Source organism: Procambarus clarkii, chromosome 20 (assembly GCF_040958095.1).
Source record: "Procambarus clarkii isolate CNS0578487 chromosome 20, FALCON_Pclarkii_2.0, whole genome shotgun sequence".
Taxonomy (NCBI): domain Eukaryota; kingdom Metazoa; phylum Arthropoda; class Malacostraca; order Decapoda; family Cambaridae; genus Procambarus; species Procambarus clarkii.
In genome coordinates, this window is record NC_091169.1 from 25,751,467 (window position 1) to 25,776,346 (window position 24,880).

A 24,880-nucleotide genomic window follows, 5' to 3' on the forward strand; every position below is an offset into this window, starting at 1 on the left:
GACCATAGTGTTATTGAACACAAAATGTGCACAAAAAGAATTACTGCCAAAAGTAGGGAGATGTATCTTTAATTTTCTAACAAACAGAACCCAGAGTGTAATAGTCAACAGAGTACAATCTGGATCATTCACAATGAAAAATGCATTCACGATGAGTGGAATTTGCTTGTGCACCTTCATAGGCATTAGATTGGGAGCAGAAGCCAAACCCTGCCCCACCCCCCTCCTCACAGAGGAGCTCGTAGCGCATGTCCCACTGAGGGCGACATGAGCCCCTGTGAAAATTCAAAAAATTTTGTAAGCCATTTTGTTTTCTTTTTTCTGTACAATAAAACAATAATTTTGGAACTTGAATGCAAGACATAATATGAAAGAAATCCAATAAACAGCTGTAAAACTATGATGAAAAGGATTGTGAGGTGTACATGGCCTTTATGGATAAAGGCCATGTACATTTGTCATATGCTTTATATGACATTTTGTCATATAAAGCATATGACAAAATTAATATAGAAACATTTTGGAAAGTGATAAACATGTATAGAATGTATAAATTTCTGTTAACTGTTAAGTTTCTACGTAGGAAGTAGTGCATGCATAAGAATTAATTTTCTAATGAGCGAGCAGTTTGAAATAGAAAGATTTAGAAATTTACAAGCATTTCTTTACAAGCTAAACGTGACTTTATGAACGTTGTCTCGCAGATTACAAATGTGCAGAAATATTTCTTTACAGGAAGCCATCAAGGAGAAGTATGGGTTGCCGTCGTATAAGCAGCGCATATACCTGCATTACCAGCCTTCATTCTATCATCTACACGTTCACTTTACAGCCCTCTCCTTTGAAGCTCCAGGTAAGTTTAAATTCACTTAATTAGGTATCCTCAGTACAAATAGTTTGATTTTTACTATACAGTATTTTGTATGTTTTCTTCCAATTGGTTTTGATTTGTGTTTTTACATTAATTTTGTGTATACTTGAAATACTTATTTTTGAGCAAAGAGTATTGTTTCTATTGATATCAAACATTGTAGTCTAGACAACTTTTTTTTTGTCATGTTCTGTCATATCTTTAGACCTTAAGTCATATAGACTTGAAATTTACTAGCCTACTCTAGTATTATTATAAACCTAACTTTTATATATCTACTGGACAATGTAATCCAGTGTTAACTATTTTAGTTTTAATACTTATTTTTTTTTATCTTTGTATCTGACAACATCTTCTGTAACAACAAATTGTGAGGGCACTACCAGGGCATAAACAAAATTCACTAAGTTCTCTCACTTGGATGGTGTCGTGAGCAAATGTGCTCTCGATAATAAATTGGTGCACAGTGTAAACACCTACATCCTGGAAATTAATTCTAGGGACCTGCAAATACAGTGTTAATCTTGATAGGAGATTTAGTATTCACTGCTGAATTGCTTATCTGTCTGCAATGAAGAGGAGTTGACTAACTCTTGAAGATAAGATTAACATCTAGCAGTTGAAAAGTACAGGTATACACTTATGCATTGGCCAACAACACAATGAAATTAATGTTTCTAAGGATAGACAAGAATTCATTTTACCAAAGTGTGGCCTCTAGCCTGCTCAAAATTGGCACAGACACAAGTCTGGAAGAATGTGTGAAGGCTTAAGTCAAGAGGATCCTGTTGTGGTGCAAGATCTAACTGGAGACAATTGTGGAAGATGACCAGATTGGCCAACTGGTAGAGGGCAACAGCACTGCATGGCAGTCTGTGATGCCAAGTAGCTTCTCCAGTCTCTCTAGCACCAATTTAACCCAGCAAAGGCAGTGTAAGAGATTCCTGCCGTGCCAGTGCAGATGGTGTATTATGTGAAAAAGTGATTTGTATGAATGGGTATCACTTCAAATATCTTTTAACATCCTTTTCCTGTATTACTCTCCAATCTTCTCAGAGAAAACCCCTTGTTTTTCCCCACTGAAAGTGGGAAACAAGGGAATGATGGAGACTATAAAAATGATAGTAAAATACTGTTACCATTTGTACTTTTCTTAGGAACATGGGCAGGTAAAGCACATCTCCTGTCATCTGTGATCAGCAACTTGGAAACGTGTGGAGACTACTATGAAACAGCTGTGTTACCTTTCACCGTGAAAGACAATCATCCACTAAGAGCCAAATTTGAAGAGAAAGGTAAGTTGACCAGACCACACACTAGGTGAAGGGACGACGACGTTTCGGTCCATTCTGGACCATTCTCAAGTCGATTGTGATGAGGAAGTAGAGACAGGCAATAAATAGGCAAGAGAGAGGTGAGGAGCAAAGGTGTAGTAGAGGGGATAGTAGTAGGAATAAGAACTGCAGAGGGCCTATTGGCCCATACGAGGCAGCTCCTATTATAACCAGATGAGAAGGAGATAGTAATAGGAATAAGAAGAGGATAGCAAGGGAACGTAGGAGAAGACAATGAATAGAAAAAAAGAGAGAAGAGAGAAATAAAAGGAAATAGAAAGAAAGATAAATGGAAGGGTAAGTTTATGTTAGGTCACATTTGTTAGAAAGATTAGAGCATTTGAGTATATAATGTGAAAGGGAAGAGTTCACAGCAACAAAGCCAGGACTCAAGTTCATGTTGGGTACATTGTGTATTAGAGCCGATTCAACAAGACGGCATCTGTGTAGAGTAGAGCCAAGAAAGATTATTTTGGAGGAAGACCAATCAATAGGATGATTAGAATCCCTCACATGACAGAAGAGAGCATTGTTATTGTCTGCAGGCTTTACACTTCTCGTGTTCTTTAAGTATGTCATTCAGTGTACAGCCAGTTCGCCAAAGTATTGGAGAGGACAAGACAAATAGGAAATAAGAGTAGACACCAGCAGCATTAGAAGCAGGAGGAGTAGTGTGTGAACTAGATTGCTACGAAGTGTGTTAGTGTGTCGAAAGGCGAGCTTAATGTCAAGAGGACGAAAGGTATTGGTAAAAGTTTTGAGTTCGGATATGAAGGGAAGACATAGTACAGTGCTACTAGTGTTGAAAGCATGTTTAGGATGAAAGAAATTTCATATAGCTTGAGAGTAGGCACAGTTGATGAAATGCAACATCAGGTATGATTAATGAAACCCAGAATGTATAGTACTCTTTATGTATGATCATGTCAGCTTGAATTATACATAATTTAGCACTGTGGATAGAATGCTGTGTGGATGCTTTCTGCCACATTAGAAATAACATTTACTATTATGACCAATGGTGTGTGTACAGATTTTTGTCACATTACAAATTTAGCAAACCTAATATTTCAATGCTTTTGTCACTATATTTAATGCACGAATCCATAGCAGTGGGCTCGGATGTCATGCACTAATCCATCTTCTTAAATGTCCTCATTTTCAGGATGTTCGTGCATCTTGATTCCCTACTGTCCCTAGTGGTCATTTGGCCCTCTATAGAATCCTTGGTGAATCCGATACCTTTAATAACCGCATACCGACTTGTATGCTTTTGTTCTTGTATTGGCAATCCACAGTGATATTTAGTGCCTTTTGAATATGCAGCAACACCTGGAGGTGTTACATGGTCTCCCCAGCTTGGTGCCCTCTTTTGATAATTACTTAAATGTCCCTTTGAGTCACTTGTCCACTAATAAAATCCTTGTAAAATCCAATTCATTGACAGCATTAGTCTCTGCTTTTGAATTAATATTCCAAATATCTCTGAATTTTTATTTTCCTGTTCCACACCACAGACAGTAAGACGGTAGTTATCAAAAGAAGGCGCCTAGCCGGGAAGACTATGTAGCACCATCAAATGTGCGAGATATTCAAAAGGTACTAAATATCACTATGGATGCCAATACTAGAACAAAAAGTGCGTAAGGCGAACAATATCAAAGATATCTGATTACATCCCTTCTACCTCGCTCCTCCCTATATGGAGCATCTGGCACCAGCAAGAATTACATAAGATGGAAGGGACATGTTATCAAAAGTGATCTTCACTATGCGAAGAGACTGACAACCACGACCGCAGAGTGGGTCAAATGAGTGTATGAAAAAAAATCTGGAGGATAGAATTGCCTTGGGCCTTGAGGATATATTTAATATTCGTATGGCAGTCTCGGTTCTCTATCACCAATCGCAACTTGGTGCAGGAGAATAACTGTGCCAATGCTGGCATTTAACTGGGCATTTTTTGAGATTCGAACAGTGCGGGGAGGGGGAAGGTCTTCAACGTAGAACTAAGCCAAGCATTCAGACGCTTCCCAAAAAGGGGCTGCAACAACATGTGTACCAGTAAAGTTGGAGTTAGTGACAAAGGTATCCACCGAATCAATTTGGGGTTTATGGATAATACATCGCCAGGATGTGTAGGATCAACATAACTGAGATCAAAATATTTAGCCCACTTAGCTGGACCAAACAAAGCTTGGAATGTATTAGATTGGGAAGGAATCATGCGAGTGCAGAGGTGACGGTGAGGTGCTTGGCCTTGTGAGGTGCCAGAGGAGAGGGGAGTTAAAAGACGCAGTCGTTACAACGAGAGAGGGACCCATTCAAGGTGGTCACCACTGGGGGCTTGGGGTTGCAGAGGTGGGAAGGGAGCTGAGAGTCAGAGAAGCAGCTTGCTTTGGGCTTAATGTAGCGGGAGCTATAGAGCCCAGCCTTTCATCGGTCTGACTCGGGGACCTGGTCACCCACCTTACCCTTACAAGTCTAAGAAGTTGAATGAGGGTCAGATATTGGCATAGAAACAAACAGGAATAGATATTTTATCCACGAATGAGCCCTCCCCCCATACCCACCATGGAGTCACAATTGGAGAATAGGACACCTGACAAGATGGGGGCCCCTCCAGGGGTCCATCATGGCTATACACCCTGCAATCGTCTCCTTAAAAACAGTCAGTCCATTGAGATTGGGCTCAGCAACAAAGGCAAAGTTTAACAATAAAAATGTCCCCTCGCTCGACAGTGTCGGGTACCACAGTTTTATGGGCGAGTGTGTGCGCCTCCCCAAACACCCGGTGTCGAAGCAAAAGAAGACATCGGAAAGAACATTAAAAAGTCGGCAGGCAGGAACAATCGGAAAGGAGAAGAGGTGGGGGAGGAAATATGAAACATGAAGAGGAAAAAGCATCCAGCACAATTAGTGAAGACAGCAGCAGAAGCATAAGGCTTTAAAAGGACAGGACATGCTGTCCCATGGAGCATCACACTCCGACAGCCGCCCACTGACCCCCTCACGACGACAGCAGGCTGGATAGGGAGGGGGACTACAGGTGATGTTAAATAGTCTTCAGGCTTGGTGCTTACTTCTCACAGTTACTAATTGGAAGGGGGCTTGGTAGATGGCTGCCAGTGTGTGATGCTCAATAGGATAGGCATTTCATCTGTCCTTTTTGTGCCATGTGCTCCTGCAGTCTTCTTTACTAATTTTGCTTAGACACCTTTTTCTCTTGTTTCTTTCTTCCCTTGCCAGTTCTACTTTCTGGATGAAGCTTCCTGATGATTCGGTTTCGATCTCGAATATTCTTTTGTTTGAGATATGTTCTGATGGAGGGTGAGTTAAGATGGTGCGCACACTCACCCATGGAACTGGGGTACCTGACGTGTTTGAGCAAGGGAAGCTTTTATGTCAAACTTTCGTTGACATCAAACACGCTTCATTGCTTAACCTGATCATTACAAACTGACAGTTCTTAAGGTAATGATTGCAGGGTGTATATCCACAATGCATCCCCCTGGGAAGGCCCTGTTCTGTCAGGATCCCTGTCCTCTAATTGAGGGTAATTTTGTTTGTGTTCATTCTATGCAGATTTCAAATCCTCTTATTTCCCATTCTAAGACAAGTAAGGCAGGCGACCAGGCCCCAGAGTTGATCTGTGATGGAAGGATGCTTCATAGCCTTGACTATGCTGATCCCAGACCCGGCTACATCTCTGAATATCCCTATTGACACTCCACGCTCCTTTCCCACTTCTGTGGCTGGGTTGTGCTCCAACCCCCTTGTGGTGACTACCTCGCTCCTCTGGGTGCACCGTTCATCCCTCACCTTCACAGAGGTCCTCGGCACAGTTACCATGCTCGCGCACGATCGCTTCCTGCTTACGCTGCTACATTCCAGGATTTGTATGGCATAATACATATCCTCTACATGGTCTATGTATTATGATCTTCGTCCCGGCGATCATATCTGTCCTGATGTGTATATCCATAGACACTTGGTTGACTCTGGATTCCCAGGTTACTTTTAACCCCACTCGGACTGGCACACGTGTAAACAGTCGCTCGTCTTGCTACTTTGACCTTCCGTGGTGAAACCCCAGTTCGGTTCAGGTGTCCGAAAAACACCATTTAATGCCAGCATTGACATTGTTGTTCTCCTGCACCATGATGCAACTGGTGATCGTAACCTCAAAGACTACTCTAAGGATATTAAATATATCCAACTCAGGGATTCTCTATCCATATTGACTCCTTCACTTGTCCCCCTTCATGGTCATTGTCTTTGTCCTCTTGTTATTGTTAAGATCACTTTTGATTGTAAGGGTTTAAGGTGTAAACTCCTACAATTGTCCACAATTGTCCTCTAATTCTTGCAAGGGCCAGATGCTCTGTTCAGGAGTACATCCAGGAGTACTCCATGCCATTGCAAGAGGTGTTGAAAATTTGAACATGATCCTATGAAATCCACTAGCGAGATGTCATTTTTTCCTTTGTGTGGAGACCCTGATCATTCTAAGACTGTGCTCTTCTTCCCAAGCTTGCTGCATTCACTGTAATGAGGCCCATCCCCACACATGCATGCACTAAGTGTGAATAGGCCATCCTCAATATAAAACATCGTGAACGTATATTTTTCCCTGAGGCAGGACGTCACGTCCGCTGTCTTACCCTTTTCTCCGACAACATATGCTCATGCATTACATTGCACTTCCCTTTATCAGTCCCGTAGTCGTTTCCAGGCCTTGAACCTTGACACTCCCTCCCCATCTTCAGCTCCTCTGCGATCTCACGCCAAGGGTGTTTCTCGTGGTTTACTGACCGGTATCTACCTTCCAGTCTTCTGCTACCCTTCATCTTAGTGGAATTACTTCACCTCCTTCATCTACTGTGGCCTACAGCTTTAGTACCCATTTTTCTTCTCAGCCTTCCCATAATGTCCAACTTTTTCTGATCAATATTTGGTACATAATTTTCTGAGACGTCCTTGTGTCCACTCTAGTTCGCCACCCGAAACCACTACTGGCACACCCATGTCTCTCGCAGTCAGAAACACTGACTTCCTTCCCACACCCATTTTCCACTTCTGACTGTCCCACCTTCTCAACCATATTGTCTTTGCTAGATTTACCTATATACTTCCTGCTGATCCTTTCTAATTTGCCATTCTTTGTCTTAGTTTTTTTTTCTTTTTTTCTTTTTTAATGTTTTATCTGTTCTTGACTATTTTATAAATTTTTATGCCAATTTCTATAAACTCCAACTTCTGATCTGTTTTCACTGCTTTGTGTATGTCTCCAGGAGCTGATGCTAGGCACTTACCCTGGTCACTTCTGCAGTTATTCCTCTCTCTCTCTCTCTTACCCTCCAGTTATGTTGGAACCCCTAACTGTTTTCTTGGTTCGAAATGAAATTCATTTTGACCCTCTGCTCTTTCATTCAAACATTCATTCCTCTGCTGCCTGTATCTTTGTGAGTAAATGGTACATAGTTCTCCACATATTCCCCCTTTCTTCTTAAACACCTGTTGGACTCATTACTGGAGCTTTTGCTCCATTTGGGATATTTTAACTGTTGGCATGCTCTCTGGGTCAACTATCTGAAAAATATGATGACCAAACCACACACCAGCAGATGAGACAACGACGTTTCGGTCCGTCCTGGACTTTTATCGATTGTGATGGGAGTGACGGAGGCATGGGCATTAATTAAGGCAAGAAGTACAGATGAAATAGGTGTAACAATGGGGTGAAGGAAAACAGGAAAGTAAGAATAAGAGGAGAGGGGGGGGGGTAGGCTTATGTCAGGTCACATTTGTTAGAAAGGTTAGAGCATTTGTGAAAGGGAAGACTCGGCAGCAACAAAGCCAGGGCTAAGGTTCGTGTGTATCAGCCGATTCAACAAGATGACATCTGTGAAGAGTAAAGGCAGGGAAGATTATTTGAGGAAGACCAATCAATAGGCTGAGCAGAATCCTTACCATGACAGAAGAGAGCATAGTTAAGTGTTGGCAGACTTAGACTTGAAGAACACAAAAGTGTTGTCATTTAGTGTACGGCCAGTTTCCTTAAAGTATTTGAGCAGACAAAAGGAACAGGAAATGGAGTAGACACCAGCGGCAGTGTGAACCAGATTACTACAAAGAGCGTTAGTTCTTCATTGTAGTTGTATTGAACATTGTAGAATCAACAGATTCACACTGTTGCTCCTGCTTCTAATGCTGCTGGTGTCTACTCTATTTCCTGTTCATTTTGTCTGCTCAAATACTTTAAGGAAACTGGCCAGTACACTAAATGACAACACTTTTGTGTTCTTCAAGTCTTAAGTCTGCAGACACTAACTATGCTCTCTCCTGTCATGGTAGGGATTCTGCTCAGCCTATTGATTGGTCTTCCTCAAATAATCTTTCCTGCCTTTACTCTTCACAGATGTCATCTTGTTGAATCGGCTCTGATACACAAGAACCTTAGTCCTGGCTTTGTTGCTGCCAACTCTTCACAGTAAATACTCAAAATGCTAACCTTTCTAACAAACGTGACCTGATACAAGTCTTTCCTTGCATGGTATGCAGAAATGTGTTCCCAGTAGCCCCATAGGATCATCTGTACAAGTGTGAGAGTTCGAAGTTTTACCTCACCATCATTACAGCCAACACCTCTTCCCTCCCCCCCCCCACTCAGATCTGGATGAGTATCATTAAGATTGCAGGTAAATTTGTTCCAGACATGAAGCTTGTCCTTCACTTCCAGTGATGGTCGCAAGCGAACTGGGTTCGCATTTTTCAATAGTGAGCTCTGGTACTCGTTTTCTCCTACTGTCCTCACTCGTAAACCCCTTCTTAGATTTTAGCACCCACCTACAACAACCTTTTACTAAACTATAGTCTTCGACAGCATTCAATATGTCATCTCTTCCAGTCACACTTTTCAGTTTTCGCTAAATATCTGTAACTGTACAGTATTTGGTAGACATCATCAATCCCCAAGAACTGGCTTGAGACAGTTCTTCCCGTTTGGAAACCTGGTACTCGAGGGACTTTCCCTAAAGATTTTCATCGTATTGCACCGAGTTGAAATTGCAAACTTTTTAAACATGTGGTCAGTGTACATCTGATGTAGTTCTTAGAACACTATTGCCACACATCACTCTCAATCTGGCTTTCACAGTGTCATAGCACAACTGATATTGTAGTGGACTAGAAGTCTATATTCATACTGCCTTTGCTATAAAGTCCTCTGTTATTGCAGTTCTTTTTGACCTAGAAAAGGCTTATCACTACCTGGATATAAAATATTTTATCCCAACTACTGCTCTTGTAGCCTTCATGGCAGCCTCCTACATTTCCTCCAAAGCTTCCTTTTCAGTTATTAATTTAATGTGAGACTTCCCACTTTCTCTGACTCCTTTCAACAATATGAAGGTGTTCCTCAAAGTAGTGTTCTGAACACTACTATTGTCCTAGTTGCCCTAAATGGTCATCATTCCTTTCTTCCTTCTGGTATTTTTTGGCCCTCTATGTTTATTTCACTCTGCTGTCAGGGTGATGACTCCACTTTCCTCAAATGATGGCTTCAACATACAATTGATGCCATTTCGTTTTGGGCCATCAATCATGGCTTCAAGTTCTCTCCACTAAGACTTGTGCTATGATTTTACTCGAAAGCAAGTCATTCTTCGTCCACCAATGTCACTCTGGTAGTCCCTTTCTGTATAAAGATTCTGCTAAAAACTTTCGGGGTTGATTTTTGACTCCCTGTTGTCTTGGTCACCTCATATCTTGCCATTGAATTGAATGCGCTGATGCCCTTACTTTACTGGAAGTCTCATCCAATTCTATACTTCTTGGGGAGCTGATACACACACACTTTCAGTCCTCTCTCATACTGTCTAAACTCAATTATGGCCTACTCCTCTGCCTCTTCATCGTCTTGATGTTGATGCTCTGCACCATACTATGTTATTCCTCAGCTGTGGTGCCTTTTATTCATCCCCTACCCTGAGCCCTGTCTCTACAGCATCGTCATGATCGTTATCGTCTTCGCTGCTTTGTGCGCTCCCTGCAACACCCTCTTGCATATGCCATGCTTTGACTGTTGCCATTCATGTGGACCCTTTTCCTTTTCACTACCTTTGTTTTTCTGTGTGAATGTCTCACTAGGAAGATTCCCTCTCGTTTCCTATCTCCTCTTGTCGTTCATCTTTGCTGCCATGAATGGTCCCACTTGCAAAGGTTTGCAAGACCTTGGCCCACATAGTAAAGGCTTTTACTCCCCTTCTCCATGGTTATGAAATGCCTTTTCCTTTAATACTTCACACGCACGTTCCATCACCCTCTTCACTGGTGGGCCTCAGTCTGCCAAGGGTGTAGGCTACTCCTTTGTCTTATCTGACTAAACATGTATGTGCCGCCTACCTGAGACTAGCATCTCTACAGCTGAACTTTTTGTAATCTTATATTTACTTTATCAACCACTTTTCCAACACCGTTACTTTGTCATTGTTCTTGACTCTTGCAGTCATTTAACCCTATGCTTCCTGTGGTTGTTGAAATGCAACATTTCCTATTTCTTATCTAGCAGATTAAAGGCAGTTGAGTTTTGCTGGGTTCCCAACCATATTGGTATTACTTTAAATGAGCATGCGGACACTGCCACTAAGGGGGCTGTCAACACTTGTTCTATTTCCAAAAAAGGTATACTTTTTGTAGACTTCTACCTACTCATTCCACAATCCATGACTGTCGGTAACTAATAACAAACTACATTCTCAAAAGTAACATATCCCCTTGGCCTTCCTCCTACCACTGTAACCGATGGTTGGATACAGCTTTGGCTGGGTTACGTAGTGGTCATACACAGCACTTAATGGAATTCCACCCTGCTCCTTTTTGTCTCGGCTATATTGTCCCACTTAGTCATGCACCTTGTGGAATGTCCCAATTTACAGGACAATTGTATGTCTTGCTTTCCTAATGTGTCTTGAAAAAGATCTTTGAATCTAATCCCTTTAATACTGCTTGCCTTGTGTTTTTTTAGTCTCATCTTGGCATCCTCTGTGATATTTAGCAACTTTTGAATATCCACAGACACTGATGGTGCTACATAGTCTCCCTGGCTTGGTACCTTCTTTTGATGATTACTTTCATATGAATCATTTGGGGAAGTTGTTTGGCATTTTTTAGTACAGTATTTGGACCTTAAACCTCCAGTTTGTGATGCTTTACCAAGTTTCTAAATGCTTTCCTGGTGTGGTTGTAAATTGTCACCGTCTGCCTCTGTGAGGGTAAGGTCAGGACAGAACACCTGTGTTCAATGCAACACATTTGCATGGGCAATCTTAGTGATATGGCTTAAGAGAGTCACCGGGGCTTATGCAAAAAAGACATTACTTTTTTTATGCATTATGTACCAAAAATTATTTTGTTTTCAAATTTACAGTGTTGTACTTGCAAAAAAAATTAATAAATTTAAATTTTCTTTCAGGTTGTTTTCCTGCATAATCAGATATCGGATCTTGAAGAATTGGTTTCATCAGTATTTTTATATTATTTTTAGAAGTGAAAGCACATTTCACCAGAAGCATAATTTTTTGTAGCAGATTTGGGATCAATTTATCAGTAGATTTGCCAATGTATTGTACATGTGAAATGCATTTATAATTTTTTTAAATAAAATTATAATATTATCATGATGCTCTTTCTCCCAATTCCAGTATTTTATTATAAATTAAATTTTGGCCATCCCTTCTGGGTATTTTTCTGTTTACTGCAGTGTAAAGTTCATGGTATACTGTACAGTACTATGAATCTGTGAATCCACTGAAAAAACTGCAAATATTTACAGTGAAACTTCTTTATCTGCCACATACTTAATTACTTACTGGAACCGAATATTTGTTATCAAAAGAAGGCACCAAGCCAGGGAAGACTATATAGCATCATCAGTGTCTGGATATTCAAAAGTGTCTAAATATTACTGATAATGCCGAGAATAAAAACACACGGTGAGCAATATTAAAGGGATTAGATTCAAGGATTTTTTTCCAAGAGACATTAGGAAAGTAAGACATGTAGTTCAGACAAAAAGGAGCAGGGTGGAATTCCATTAAGTGCCATGTATGGCCACTATGTAACCCAGCCAAAGCTGTTTCCAACCATCGGTTACAGTAGTAGGAGGAAGGCCAACGGGATATGTTACTTTTGAGAATGTACAGCTTGTTATTAGTTACCGACAGTCACAGATTGTGGAATGAGTAGGTAGAAGTCTGCAAAAAGTACACCTTTTTTGGAAATAGGACAAGTGTGGACAGCCCCCTTAGTGGCAGTGTCCGCATGCTCGTTTAAAGTAATACCAATATGGTTGGGAACCCAGCAAAACTCAACTGCCTTTAATCTGCTAGATAAGAAATAGGAAATGTTGAATTTCAACAACCACAGGAAGCATAGGGTTAAATGACTGCAAGAGTCAAGAACAATGACAAAGTAATGTTGGTGTTGGAAAAGTGGTTGATAAAGTAAATATAAGATTACAAAAAGTTCAGCCGTAAAGGTGCTAGTCTCGGGAGGCAGGCAGCACATATATGTTTAGTCAGGAAAGACAGCGTAGTAACCCTTGGCACACTTAAAAACCCATCTGTGACAAGGGTGATAGAGCACAAGTTCAATGAAAAGGTGTTTCATAACCATAGAGAAGGGGGTGTAGAACCCTTTGCTATGAGGGTCAAGGTTTTGCAAGTGGGACCATCCATGGTGGCAAAGACAGAATGACACGAGGAGAGATATTGCTAACATGAACTGAGAGGGAATCTTCCAAATGAAACATTCATTCAGAAAAAGGAAGGTGGTGAAAGGGAGACCCCACAAGAGGGATAACACTCAAAGCATGACATAAGCAAAAGTGAGGATGTTGCAGGGAGCACACAAGGCAGTGAAGACAGTAATGATCATGACGATCCTGTAGACAGAACTCAGGTTTTAGCATACTAGCTCAGGGTAGGGGATTAAAAAAAGGCACCAGAGCTAAAGCATAACCTAATATGGTGCAGAAAATTAAGACGGCAAAGAGATGGAGGAGTAGGCGGGACAGCCATAATCGAGTTTAGACAGCACAAGAGAGCACTGCAGATAGAAGTGTGTGTATCAGCTCCCCATGAAGTACAGAACTGGACAAGTCTTCCAGTAAAGCAAGGGCATCAGAATATTCAACTCGATGGTATGATATATGAGGTGACCAAGACGACAGGAAATTAAAAATCAACCCCAAAAGTTTTAGCAGAATCATTATACAGAAAGGGAGACGACATTGGTGGACAAAGAACGACCTGCTTCCTAGTAAGAGTCATAGCACAAGTCTTAGCAGAGAGAATTTGAACCATGAATGATGGCCCAATGACACTGCATCCATTGCATGTTGAAACTCATTGGAGTCAAGTGGATTCATCACCCTGACAGCAGAGAGTGAAAATCATAGAGGGCCAAAAAATACTAGATGGACGATAGGAAGGATGACCATTTAGGTGAACTAGGAAAATAGTAGTGCTCATAACACTACCTTGGGGAACATCTTCATATTATTGAAAGGAGTCACAAGAAAGTGGTACCAAGTCTCACTTTAAATGTATGACTGAAAAGGAAGCTATGAAGGAAAATTGGAGGCTGCCATGAAGGCCAAAAAAACATAGTTGGGATAAAATATTTTATCTTCAGGTGGTGTCATAAGCCTTTTCTAGGTCAAAAAGAACTGCAACCACAAAGGTTTTCACAGCAAAGGCAGTATGAATGTAGACCTATTAAGTCCACTAAAACATCAGTTGTGCTGCAACACTTGTGAAAGCCAAATTGCAAGGGGAAAGAGATGGTGATAGTGTTCTAAGAAATACATCAGATGTACATTGACCATATGTTCAAAAAGTTTGCAATTTCAACTCATCAGGGCAATGGGGTGAAAATCTTTAGGGAAAGTCCCTCAAGTACCAGGTTTCCAAACAGGAAGAACTGCCTCAAGCTAGTCCTCGAGAGCTGATGATGTCTACCAAATACAGTTATAAATATTCAGCAAAAGCTGAAAAGTTGACTGGAGGAGATGACATAATGAATGCTGTCCAAGCCTGCCACCTTTGAACTGCAAAGGGTTAGGGCAGACTGGAGTTCAGAAAGAGAGAATAGTCATTATAGAGGAGTTGTAGGTGGGTGCTAAAGTCTAAGGGAAGGTATTCAATAACTGTTTACAAGTAAGGAAAGTAGGAGAAAGATGAGTACCAGAGCTAACTGTTGAAAAATGCGAACCCAGTTCATTTGCGACCAACACGAGATCAGCGATAACAGAACCACGGTGCTGAAGGACAAGCTCAATGTTTGGAACAAATTTACCTGCAATCTTATGGATTTTCTTCCAGATCTGAGTGAGAGGGGTGTTGGCCATAATGGTGGTGACGCAAGATTTCTAACTCCCATGCTTACTTGTACGGATGGTCCTGGGCCACTGCAATCGCCTTCTGAAACAAAATAAATGAATTAGGTTTCTGTCTGTATCTGTGTCTTTCCAGGCTGCACACTTACAGTGTACAGCCCGAGCATAGTCTAGATTCCACCAGGGAACACGTTTCTGCATGCCACAAGAGGAATAGAATGGAGGGCAGAATCGAAAAAGGAGGAGAGTTTGAGGGAGAGGCAGTTCATATAGGTTAAAAAGAGCAGCATTGAGTTTGAATAGACTCCAGGCAGCCTTTTCAAACTGCCACAGAGGAAAAAAAAAGGTTATAAGGATGGGGAAATGATTATGAAGGTCATCAAGGACCCTCCATGTCAGGTTTATATAAACATAGGAGCAGAGAAAGGTCAAGACAGGAAAGGGTGCAAGTACATGAGTTAATGTGAGTATGTTCGTCAGAATTCAGGAAAGGACTAAAGCTTCAAGAAGGCAGCCATGGGTATTTGTCAAATAATTACCTCAGAGAGCATGCGAACAGTTAAAACATCCAAAAAGGAGAAAAAGCTCCAGTAACTAGTCCAACAGGTGTTTAAGGCCACGGTGGATAGTGAAGATGGAGGAGTTTGAGTAGTTACAATAAGATGAAGGGTAGCAGAAGACTGGAAAGGTGGAGACAGATACCTGTCATGTGAATCACGAGAAACGGCCCTTAGCATGAGATTGCAGAGTAGCTAAAGATGGCAAGGAAGTGTCAGGGTTTAAGCTTGGAAACGACTGTGGGACTTATAAAGGGAAGTGCAACATAATGCACGAGCATACGTTGTCAGAGAAAAGGGTAAGACAGCGGACTTGATGTCTTGCCTCGGGGAAAGATATACGTTCAATGATGTTTTAAATTGAGGATGGCTTATTCAAATTTAGTGCATGCTATGTGCGGGGATGGGCCTCATCGCAGTTAATGCAGCAAGCCTGGGGAGAAAAGCATTGTCTTAGAATGATCAGGGGTCTCCACACAAGGAGGCAAAACGACATCTCACTAATGGATTTCATGGGACCATGTTAAAATTTCCAACACCTATTGCAATTGCATGGAGAGGAGATGTACTAAACAGAGCATCTGGCCCTGGCAGGAACTTGGTACTGTACTACAGTATTCATTTTAGAGTCTCCAGAAAAACAAACTAAAAACCAAACTTAAATATTCCTAGACCGAGTAGAGTGTATATATATGTACTATATTAGGCCTCAGATAGCATGAACAGTATTAGGCCTAGGATGATTATGTTAGGCTTCACTAGCAATATATAGAAAAACTTTTCCAGTTTGCCCAAATTCATTAATACAAGTCTACTTTCTATTGGTCCATCACATCAACATATGTACAATCGACCACATGGTTACTAAGTATTTTCCATTTTAGGAGTGTGGGCGGAAATAGAAACAGTCTTAGTGTTACATCTGGACTTAATTTCTTGGCTCACTATCAAATCTGATACAACAGAAGGACTCTGATGCTGTTGATATCTGGTGCAGTGGTTTAGGTATTCAGATTGCTGAGAATACCACTCATCAAATTTGTGGTATCAATATTAAAATACTTTATGTATAAATGTTTAATCATTTGTATTATAAGGAGATTAATTGTGGAAAAAGCCCATTGCTCAATGTAATGAAACGCCTCTTTCTAGTGGAAGCTCGGAAACTCTGAAGCTGACATTTCTTCATGCTAAAAGGTCACATCAGTCATGGAAGTTCTATTTGGCCTGCCGGAGACCAGAGTCAGAATCTGGCCCTCTCAGGGAAGCATGGGGAGCGGGTGACAATGAATCCGCCACCCCACCGGAAAAAGCCTCCAGAAAGTCAGCACAGCTTTACAAGCAACTGGAGGGTTCACAGAAAATGAAGCCTAAAAACCACTGAACAACTTTGCAAATGATTCACCCAACTAGCTCAAAATTGTTGGAATCAATTACTACTACCAGGCAGACTGGCCCCAGCCCCGAGTTGACTCCCAATCTCATTTCTGGACGTGATGAAAAACCCGTAGCAAACCGAGGATCCTGGAGGGAGCGGGAATCGAGAGAGCCACCAAGGCTCCTCCAGGAGACGTTTCCTTATAATCAATGCTGGGTTTCTGGAGGGAGGCATTCAGTGATTTCCTGAAGCTCAAGCTAACCATAGAGAACAAAAATGGGACACACCAGGAAGTAGTAGTGGCAGGCACTAGGATGAAGAAGAAAACCCAAGCTGGGAGACAATGCCCAAAGCAGCACATGACCAATTGGAACCAGGAACATTGACTAAATACCAGGCTGCTAAAACCCTGTTAGAATGTCAAAAGCCTCTGAGCTCAAATATCAGCACCTGGACATGGTAGAGAAGACTGTTTTCCTAAGCCAAATATTTATGAACATCTTGGGTGAGAGGGTAGACTGGAGGCTGGCTAGACTTAATGGCACTGCACAGGGAATCTGAGAAATATAAGTCATGGAGCAGGGATTCAAAGAAATGGGGTCATCCAACAAATGTCCACTAAAAATTAACTCAAACAAGTGTAAAGTAATGAAAATAGGTGTAGAGAGCAGGCCAGATACAAGATATCATATGAGAAATGAAATCCTTCAGGAATTAGGAGAGAAAGATCTGGGGGCTGACATCACACCAGATCTGTCCCCTTAAGCCCACATCAAGAGGATACCAGCAGCAGCATATGCTCGGTTGGCCAACATAAGAACTGCCTTTACAAACTTGTGTAAGGAATCATTCAGGACCTTGTACTGTATACCACATATGTCAAACCAATCCTGGCATATGCAGCCCCCAATATGGAGTCCATACCTTGTGAAGCAGCACAAGATGAAGTTAAAGAAAGTTCAGAGGTACACCACCAGACTAGTACCCGAGCTGAGGGGGCCATGAGCTACAAGGAAACACTACCGGAATTAAACCTCATGTCCCTGGAAGACAGAAAAGTTTTGGGAGACATGATTGTTACCTACAAGATTCTCGGGGAAATGATGTAGATGATGTAACCTAAATATTGCTTACCTTTTATTCCAAAACTCTAGGCTTTGTTTTACCTATATTAGGTAAATTAGTAATTATTTTATAAATAAAATCTATTCATTTCACGGAACTCTTCAGCAGACATAAACCCTGTCTTTTCAAATTTAGATATGATAAGAGGCCAATAGCCTCAGGAACCTGTAGACCAGTTGATCGATAGTTGAGAGGTGGGACTAAAGAGATGAAGCTCAACCCCCTGCAAGCATAACTAGACATAAGGAAATAAACATACGTATATGCTCTGGCTATCGGGTAAATCTGTTCTCGTGTACTAGTGTCTAGTATATACTGTACTGTATTTTATATAAATTCAATATTTAGGGTTAGGAAAAATTTTTTTGGTACCACTTCCTCCCCAATTTTAATTTGACAAAGGTTTCATCAATTAATTCATGTAATGTTTCTACTGGAACCCATTTATTTCTTGGGTCACTTTCAGAAAATGGATCTTCAGTTTTCACATCAATGTATTCAAATTCAGAGGGCAGTACTAGTCTATATGCATGAAGAAACATGCGAAAAGGAGAGAGATCGTGACGATTTGAATAAGTAAAGTCTCCCACAATGGTATGACCAGATTCTGACAAGTGTATCCGAAGCTGGTGACGCCGGCCTGTTATGGGCTTCAGGAGCAACTTAGTTGCTGGATAATCTGGAATAAAATAGAAAATACAATATTAAATTTCAGAAAATAGCTCAGGAGACTAGTCATAATGTTGTGGAAGAACATTCACCCTTTCCTGCATTGAGGGTTTTCCTAAATAAATGAGAATAAACCTACCAAATTTTGTGTATTTCTGCTGCCTTGTTCTGCATATCTATTACCTGTGTGTAGGTGATAGAAACTCATAAATATGGAATAGACAAACAGAACAGGGGTGAAAAGAAATAAGGAAAACTATTTAAGTTTAAGGGTATGGGCACACAAATTCTAGAGTTAAAACAACATTTATGGGAAGAGCTCCTTGTGACTCCTTGAAGCTATCTCATCAAGATGGCTCCCAACTACTAGATCGCATCAGCCGCTGAGTTCAGTTCAGCCTACCAGGGATTGGAGTCAGAACCTGGCCCCCAACTCACAAGAGATGCAAGGTGCAGATGACACTCCGCCACCTCACCAGGGAAGGCACCCAGAAAGTTGGTGAACCACTGCTGGATTCAAAAGAGAATGAAGCCTCATAACCCACCGAATTAACTCCCCCCAACATTGTTGGGGAAGTTAATTCCAACTCCAACTCCACCAACATGGGCCTGGCCTTTCAGAGTGTTTAAGGCTGCATGTGCTCAAGGTTACCTTCCCCAAGCGCTCCCTAAGCACTGCCCCTGCAATGATAGTTCTCTTCTCTGGTATGTTTGGGAGTTTCTCTTAGAGGTCCTTCAGGCTAGGTGTGGCCTTTACTTTGGGCGAGTCAGGGCTGTTGTTGCCCCTCTCTCTCTTGACCAGAGTCTGGATCAAGGATTGGCTGGTTCTCTCTAAAGATATAAGGTGCGTCAAGGTCAGCCATCATAGCTGTGTTGCCCAGCCTGCGTTGGCTTAATTTTAGGTCCAACATAGCAGTGCCTGAGTGTCCTGCTTATGCTTAATTTACCCTTCAAGCCCTGGGAATCCCCCTACAGGTTTGGTGTAGCTAATGGATATTCCCTCCGAACCTATTCTCACCTTCTGTAAATTTGAGGGTTGTTCGTTATCTGTGCTACAGGGTGACAATTATTCGTTTTGCCACCGCCATGACACCCGTTGGCTCAAAGACACCTAGGACCCAGAGTCCTGTGGGGTATGCACTTTCCATGTGACTCTCTTACCTAACCCTAATTTTACTCAGTTCACTATTACACTGGGTTCTGTTTGTTAGGAAATTAAGGACCTATCATCCTAATTTGCCAGTACAGTAATTCCTTTTTTGTGGGCATTTTGCATGCAATAACATTATGGTCACAGCTGTTGAAAGCTTTCACGAAATCTGTGTATATTACATCAGTGCTTTTTCTTGTCGTTCTTAGTATCTAAGGACATGTCATATTGGTCTAGCAATTGTTGACATGTGGTTACCTGGCAGAGTAGACTTGTCCATGGGTAGACGGTAGACAAGTGCTTTTCCTTCAAATGAGGACACTAAGGAAAAAGATAGTATTAGTATTAAATGCAAGAAGGTGAGAACAAGCAAGTAGTGGAGACTTACTATCATATAAACCCCTCTGAAGTATCAAAAGTCGTGTGTGTGCAGTTCGACAGTGGCTAGCATGATGGCTCAGTGGTGTGGCCATTTTTATTCCATGCCATTCCGGACGTGTATCATCACCTATAGCAAGGAAAAATTCCACAAGATTTACAAGAATATCCTCATTACAGGTAATTTACCTGAACTTACCAGAGCCACTAATGCTAGTGGCCTCAACGAGGATAGGAAGCCGGCAGCTTGTCAAAGGTCCCCACATTTGCCTTAATCTTTTCCAGCTGTACTTTAAAAAAGTAGTGTGTGTTTTGGCATTTACGGCTTCGGCTTCCAAATTATTCCATAAATAATTAAAACAATTATTTACTCCTTTTAAGTGTCTTGTTCTGACAGTGGCAATGGCCTCCTTTTCAGTCATCTCAGGGCTACAGGCACTTATTCTCACTAACTTTCAATGGTTTTGTTTGTCTTGGCAAAAGTTTAATATTTTTAATGTTTCATGCCAAAGTTAAATTTGTTTATACCGAAAATATAGTTTCGTTCAATGTTAATATTGTACATACATTATACTGAAGATCATCTAAGTTTATATGAACCTTTAGTCTATTTCAACCTGTATAATATTTAAATCACAAGCTAACTTACCTATCGGAAGATATATATCCAACATTTCTTTAGAGACATGACCCCTCACAAGAGCCAAATAGTACTTGTCAACTCGTTTATGAACAAAACACTTTACAGCTGCTGCTGCAGCTTTTTTGTGAAGTGCTATACACAACAGTCCACTTGTAGCAAAGTCGAGACGATGAGCAAATCTAAATTCATGTCCAAGGTTTTGATTGGCCAAGGCAGGAAAATGCTGTCGCAGTTGCATTTGCACGGTTACCTGAAAATTACACATACTGTATATTAACAAAGAATCAAAACAACAATCAAAAGTATTACACAGTAACTGACAATAGTGCTTCTGGAAAGGAGTCTTTTATATCAAAAACTGATTTTAACAATATACACTATAGACTCTTCTTTAAAGTAAGATATATAATTCAAAGTACAATACTGTACTATCTATAGCTTTATATTTGGGTATTGCCCATCCGTGATATGGCAACCAAGTGCAAAATCTTCTTCGGCATTTCAGAAGCTTTCAGGTGTTGAAGACTTGAGTAAATTCCTGAAACACCTTTCAAAATTGTTCATGTTTTGGCTTGTTATTGGAAAAATGAAGCAGTCACCTCCTGCCACCACTAGGTAATAAGAATGCATAACAAAATGATTCCCTCCCAAAGTAGATAAATATGATAAAGTTATAGGAAAGAACTTCTAACAGATGAAAAATAATAAAGGAAAGACAAATGTGTATATAACTACTTACAGAAGGAGCAACATGGAAGTGAGTAATATGCGTGAGGCCACCACGTGGCACTGCCGTGTATGTGGCCAAAAGGAGAAAATTACGTATGAGAGAAATAGTAACCCGCCCTATTCAAGACTTTGAAGAATGATGAAGCCTAATTTATCTACTACCTAATACTGTACAAGATATTATAAGACAAAACTAGTTACATCCAAAACACACACACACACACATATGCTGTAAAAATCAATATTATAAAATATAGATTTCAACAAGAGTACAAAGAAAGCTGAAATCTTACCTCATCTTCTGAGGAATTACTGTTGATGAGGACATCATAGCATTTGTTAACTATAATGTAATGACAACTCTGATGAATAACCTGAAATTATCAAGTTTTACTGCTAATGTTTGTTATCACTAAAGACCTAGAATACAGAACCATTTAAACATGTAGCAAAATATGCAGGGCACATGTTTTAATCAGGAAAAATGCCCTAAAGTGACAATACGTATTAACCCTTACACTGCACAAAACGTCACATGATGTGTGACATTGAAGGGCGTATAATTCGAAAAATATTCAAATTATGTAAAAATTACTTTAAAATGTTAAACAAATCTCCAACTTATTGGCTTCAGCTTCGTAAAACTTTCATCAAAACATTTTCAGAAATTGATTTTAAACGAATATTTAAAAAAAAAAAAAACGTTTTGTTGATAAAGAGAACAGCTCCTATTAACTGGAACGGATGGATAATGCAATAATAAAGAGATGCAAGCCCCTGTCCGACGCACAAAGAAGAGTAGTCCTAAGGACTATTAGTGCTATTAGTATAAAGGGGCCCGACAGTTAAGTGGACAGCGCTTCAGATTCATAGTCCTGAGGTTCCGGGTTAGATCCCCAGTGGAGGCAGAAACAAAATAGGCAGAATTTCTTTCACCCTGATGCTCCTGTTACCTAGCAGTAAATAGGTACCTGGGAGTTAGACAGCTGCTATGGGCTGCATCCTGGGGACGAGTAACAAAAAGGAGCCCTGGTCGAGGACTGGGGCCCCAGGGACGCTAAGCCCTGAAATCGTCTTAAGATAACCTCAAGATAAGAAGATCCAACATCATTTACTTTCTTTCTGCTTATACTCAGTCATCGACTAATGCAAACTTATTCCTTAAACCTTCAGCTACACATAACAACCAGAGTTGTTTCATCTATGGTGTGCACACTAACCAGGGTTGTTGTTAAGCCTAGGAAAAAAGACTTAAAACTCTCACAGGTACACGAGGGCATACATTCACTTCCTTCGGTCTCCAGTAAACAGATGCCATCTTGGAAAAAATTGTAGGTATGAGGGCCGCAGTACTAACACAGCAACCATGTGTAGTGCATGTATCTCATGCCCACAGCATCACTTAACGATGATGAAATAAATAAGTTGTTGCAATTATTTATTGATAGTGACATAGAAGAGTCTGACAGTGATAAAGACTATGTACAAGGTTCAGGTATCAGTAAACCTAATGCTGGTGACGACGTTCCCAAAATGAGGCAGACACCCAAGTGCACAGCCACAGTTTGACGCATCTATGCATCATGCAACAGGATCTCGCATTCTCTTAGAAAATAAACTTGTGGAAAATTACCGAGTAGTTCTATTTATGATTTAGTGACCAGGAATCGGATGATAATAGCCGTATTGTGGCTTTGTGCAGAGTACTATATACTGGAGGCATTTTGCTGCATCAGGTGGCATTACCTGATGATAGTGCATGGCTCTATGCTGTACTTGAATTTCACTATCACACCACCAAAACTGTTTGGCATTTCTTTATGGTGCATAAAATGTAGACATACTGTATATATATGACATGTGTATACAGTGTAATAACAGCAACAACTGCACGTTTTATTGTTTAAAGAATGTGCACATTAGTTTTATTTGAGTGCACACTAGAGACACAAATATGTGTGCATACCTATGATCTACATGCTCTGTGATATAAATAACATTATTGATAACCCAGTGGGAGACACCCTGATCACCTATTTTTCTTTTGTTCTTTTCCAATAAGGAGTTGATGGATTTAGAACAAAAGTAACATTTTGTATTTGTAAAGCTTGCATTTCATACAATTACTGTACTGCAGTAAAGCTATTGCAATGTGCAAAAGTAGAAAGGGGAAGATTACAGTAATTTAAAATGAATTTTTTTACTGTTGAAATATGTTTTACTACTGTACTATTATCATTCACAAATTCAAAATTAAACATCCTATATTTCACATATAAATTATTTACCAGTATTTATAATTTATGTAAAAGCAACATACAGTACCTACCTCTAAATCTGTGTTTCTTAGAGACACATTAATGCCGAGTTTTTTTCTTAATATTTGACACAAACTTTTGGAAAATCTCCTCACAAATTGATGCCATGCCAAATAGACCATCTGCTCTAATATTTGGTCCTGCAATTTGGTCAAGCCAAGACATTTACCTAGAAAAAATTTGAATTCTTTTATAAATGAGGTTCAATTGACCATACCATTACAACAAAGTAATATATCATGCAATAACATAACTACTGTATATGCAAAAAAAGGGAATAGAAGAGAAGTGTGTGTGAGAATACCAAAGTTTAATGACTTAAGTGTAGTTACAGGATGAGAACTACAACACGCTTGTTAACTTGACTCGTGGTGTCCCAACTTCACAGCACTTTGTCATGTAACGCTTTGAAATTACTGACGGTTTTGGCTGCCACCACCACCTCACTTAACTTGTTCCAATCATCTATTGCTCTGTTTGTGAAAGAACATTTTTCTAACATTTTTGGAGCACCTTTGTTTTCTTGGCTTGAATCTATGGTCTCTTGTTCTTGAGGCTATCAGTTTCAGGAACTCCTCTTTGTCAATTTGATAGATTCCTGTTATTATTTTGCAAGTGGTAATCATATCATTTTATTCCCATATCATATCTAATCATATCACCTCATTTTCTTCTATCTTCTAGCTTTGGTATATTTAACACCTCTAAGGCCATAAATGGTGCATCAGGAGCCAATGGGAAATATTGAATAACAAACACAATATACACACAGAAATGGAGGCTTCTACTGTTAATATGGTTTTCAACAATATTAACAATAACATCATTCTGTATATGACAGTTGCAGTTACCTGTACTGTACAATTAAAATCTATGGTGGCACAATGATAACTTATTTGGCCCATGCCTCACAAGGGACTTGGTCTTGGGTTCAAGTTCTTAACTGTTTCCCCTGTTCACTGAGCAATCAGGACAGATGGGGAGACCTTTGATGACCTTCCGGCTTCCTGTCCTCGTCGAGGCCACTAGTGTGTTAGTGGTTCTCAGGTAAAGTTAACTTCAATAATTGGGTGCCTAGTTATCAACCAATTGGTTGGTCATATTCCAGGGAAACTACAGCAGTGGATAAGGCTTACCTTCAGCAATGGGAAGAGTAAGCTCTCAGCTTGGTGACAGGAGTCGCCAGTCATCTGTTCCTGTTCCCACCTGTTAAAAAAAAACAAAAAAACTTAAGACATTAACATTGCCATTTAAATCAAGCTCAAATAAATGTAGACTAAGTCTTTATAATATGAATACCTGTACTCGCCTTTGCAAGATTTTCGCTG

General features: G+C 40.4%; 2 protein-coding genes across 8 annotated transcripts in view; one reads left to right on the forward strand and one right to left on the reverse strand.

Moving 5' to 3' along the window:
• The window catches only part of LOC123755412 (m7GpppX diphosphatase), a 61,754-nt gene extending 49,872 nt beyond the window's left edge, over positions 1 to 11,882 (forward strand). For 4 of the 7 annotated variants that reach the window (XM_045738047.2, XM_045738045.2, XM_045738046.2 and 1 more), the window contains exons 6-8: positions 736 to 853; positions 2,029 to 2,166; positions 3,371 to 4,458. In XM_045738047.2, coding sequence (XP_045594003.1) covers positions 736 to 853; positions 2,029 to 2,166; positions 3,371 to 3,405 — 291 coding nt within the window. In that variant the 3' untranslated portion in view covers positions 3,406 to 4,458. Of the gene's footprint in view, positions 1 to 735; positions 854 to 2,028; positions 2,167 to 3,370; positions 4,459 to 11,680 lie in introns of those variants that run through there. The other 3 variants (XM_069327773.1, XM_069327772.1, XM_045738048.2) reach the window with 1 other exon arrangement.
• On the reverse strand, positions 52 to 23,717 carry LOC123755414 (RNA pseudouridylate synthase domain-containing protein 1). Its single transcript, XM_069327774.1, is given in 7 exon segments — positions 52 to 275; positions 14,566 to 18,344; positions 19,873 to 19,992; positions 20,512 to 20,755; positions 21,528 to 21,608; positions 23,564 to 23,689; positions 23,691 to 23,717. Coding segments are annotated over 6 exon segments (927 nt in total). The 3' UTR covers positions 52 to 275; positions 14,566 to 18,015.
• Positions 23,718 to 24,880: the final 1,163 nt, after the last annotated feature.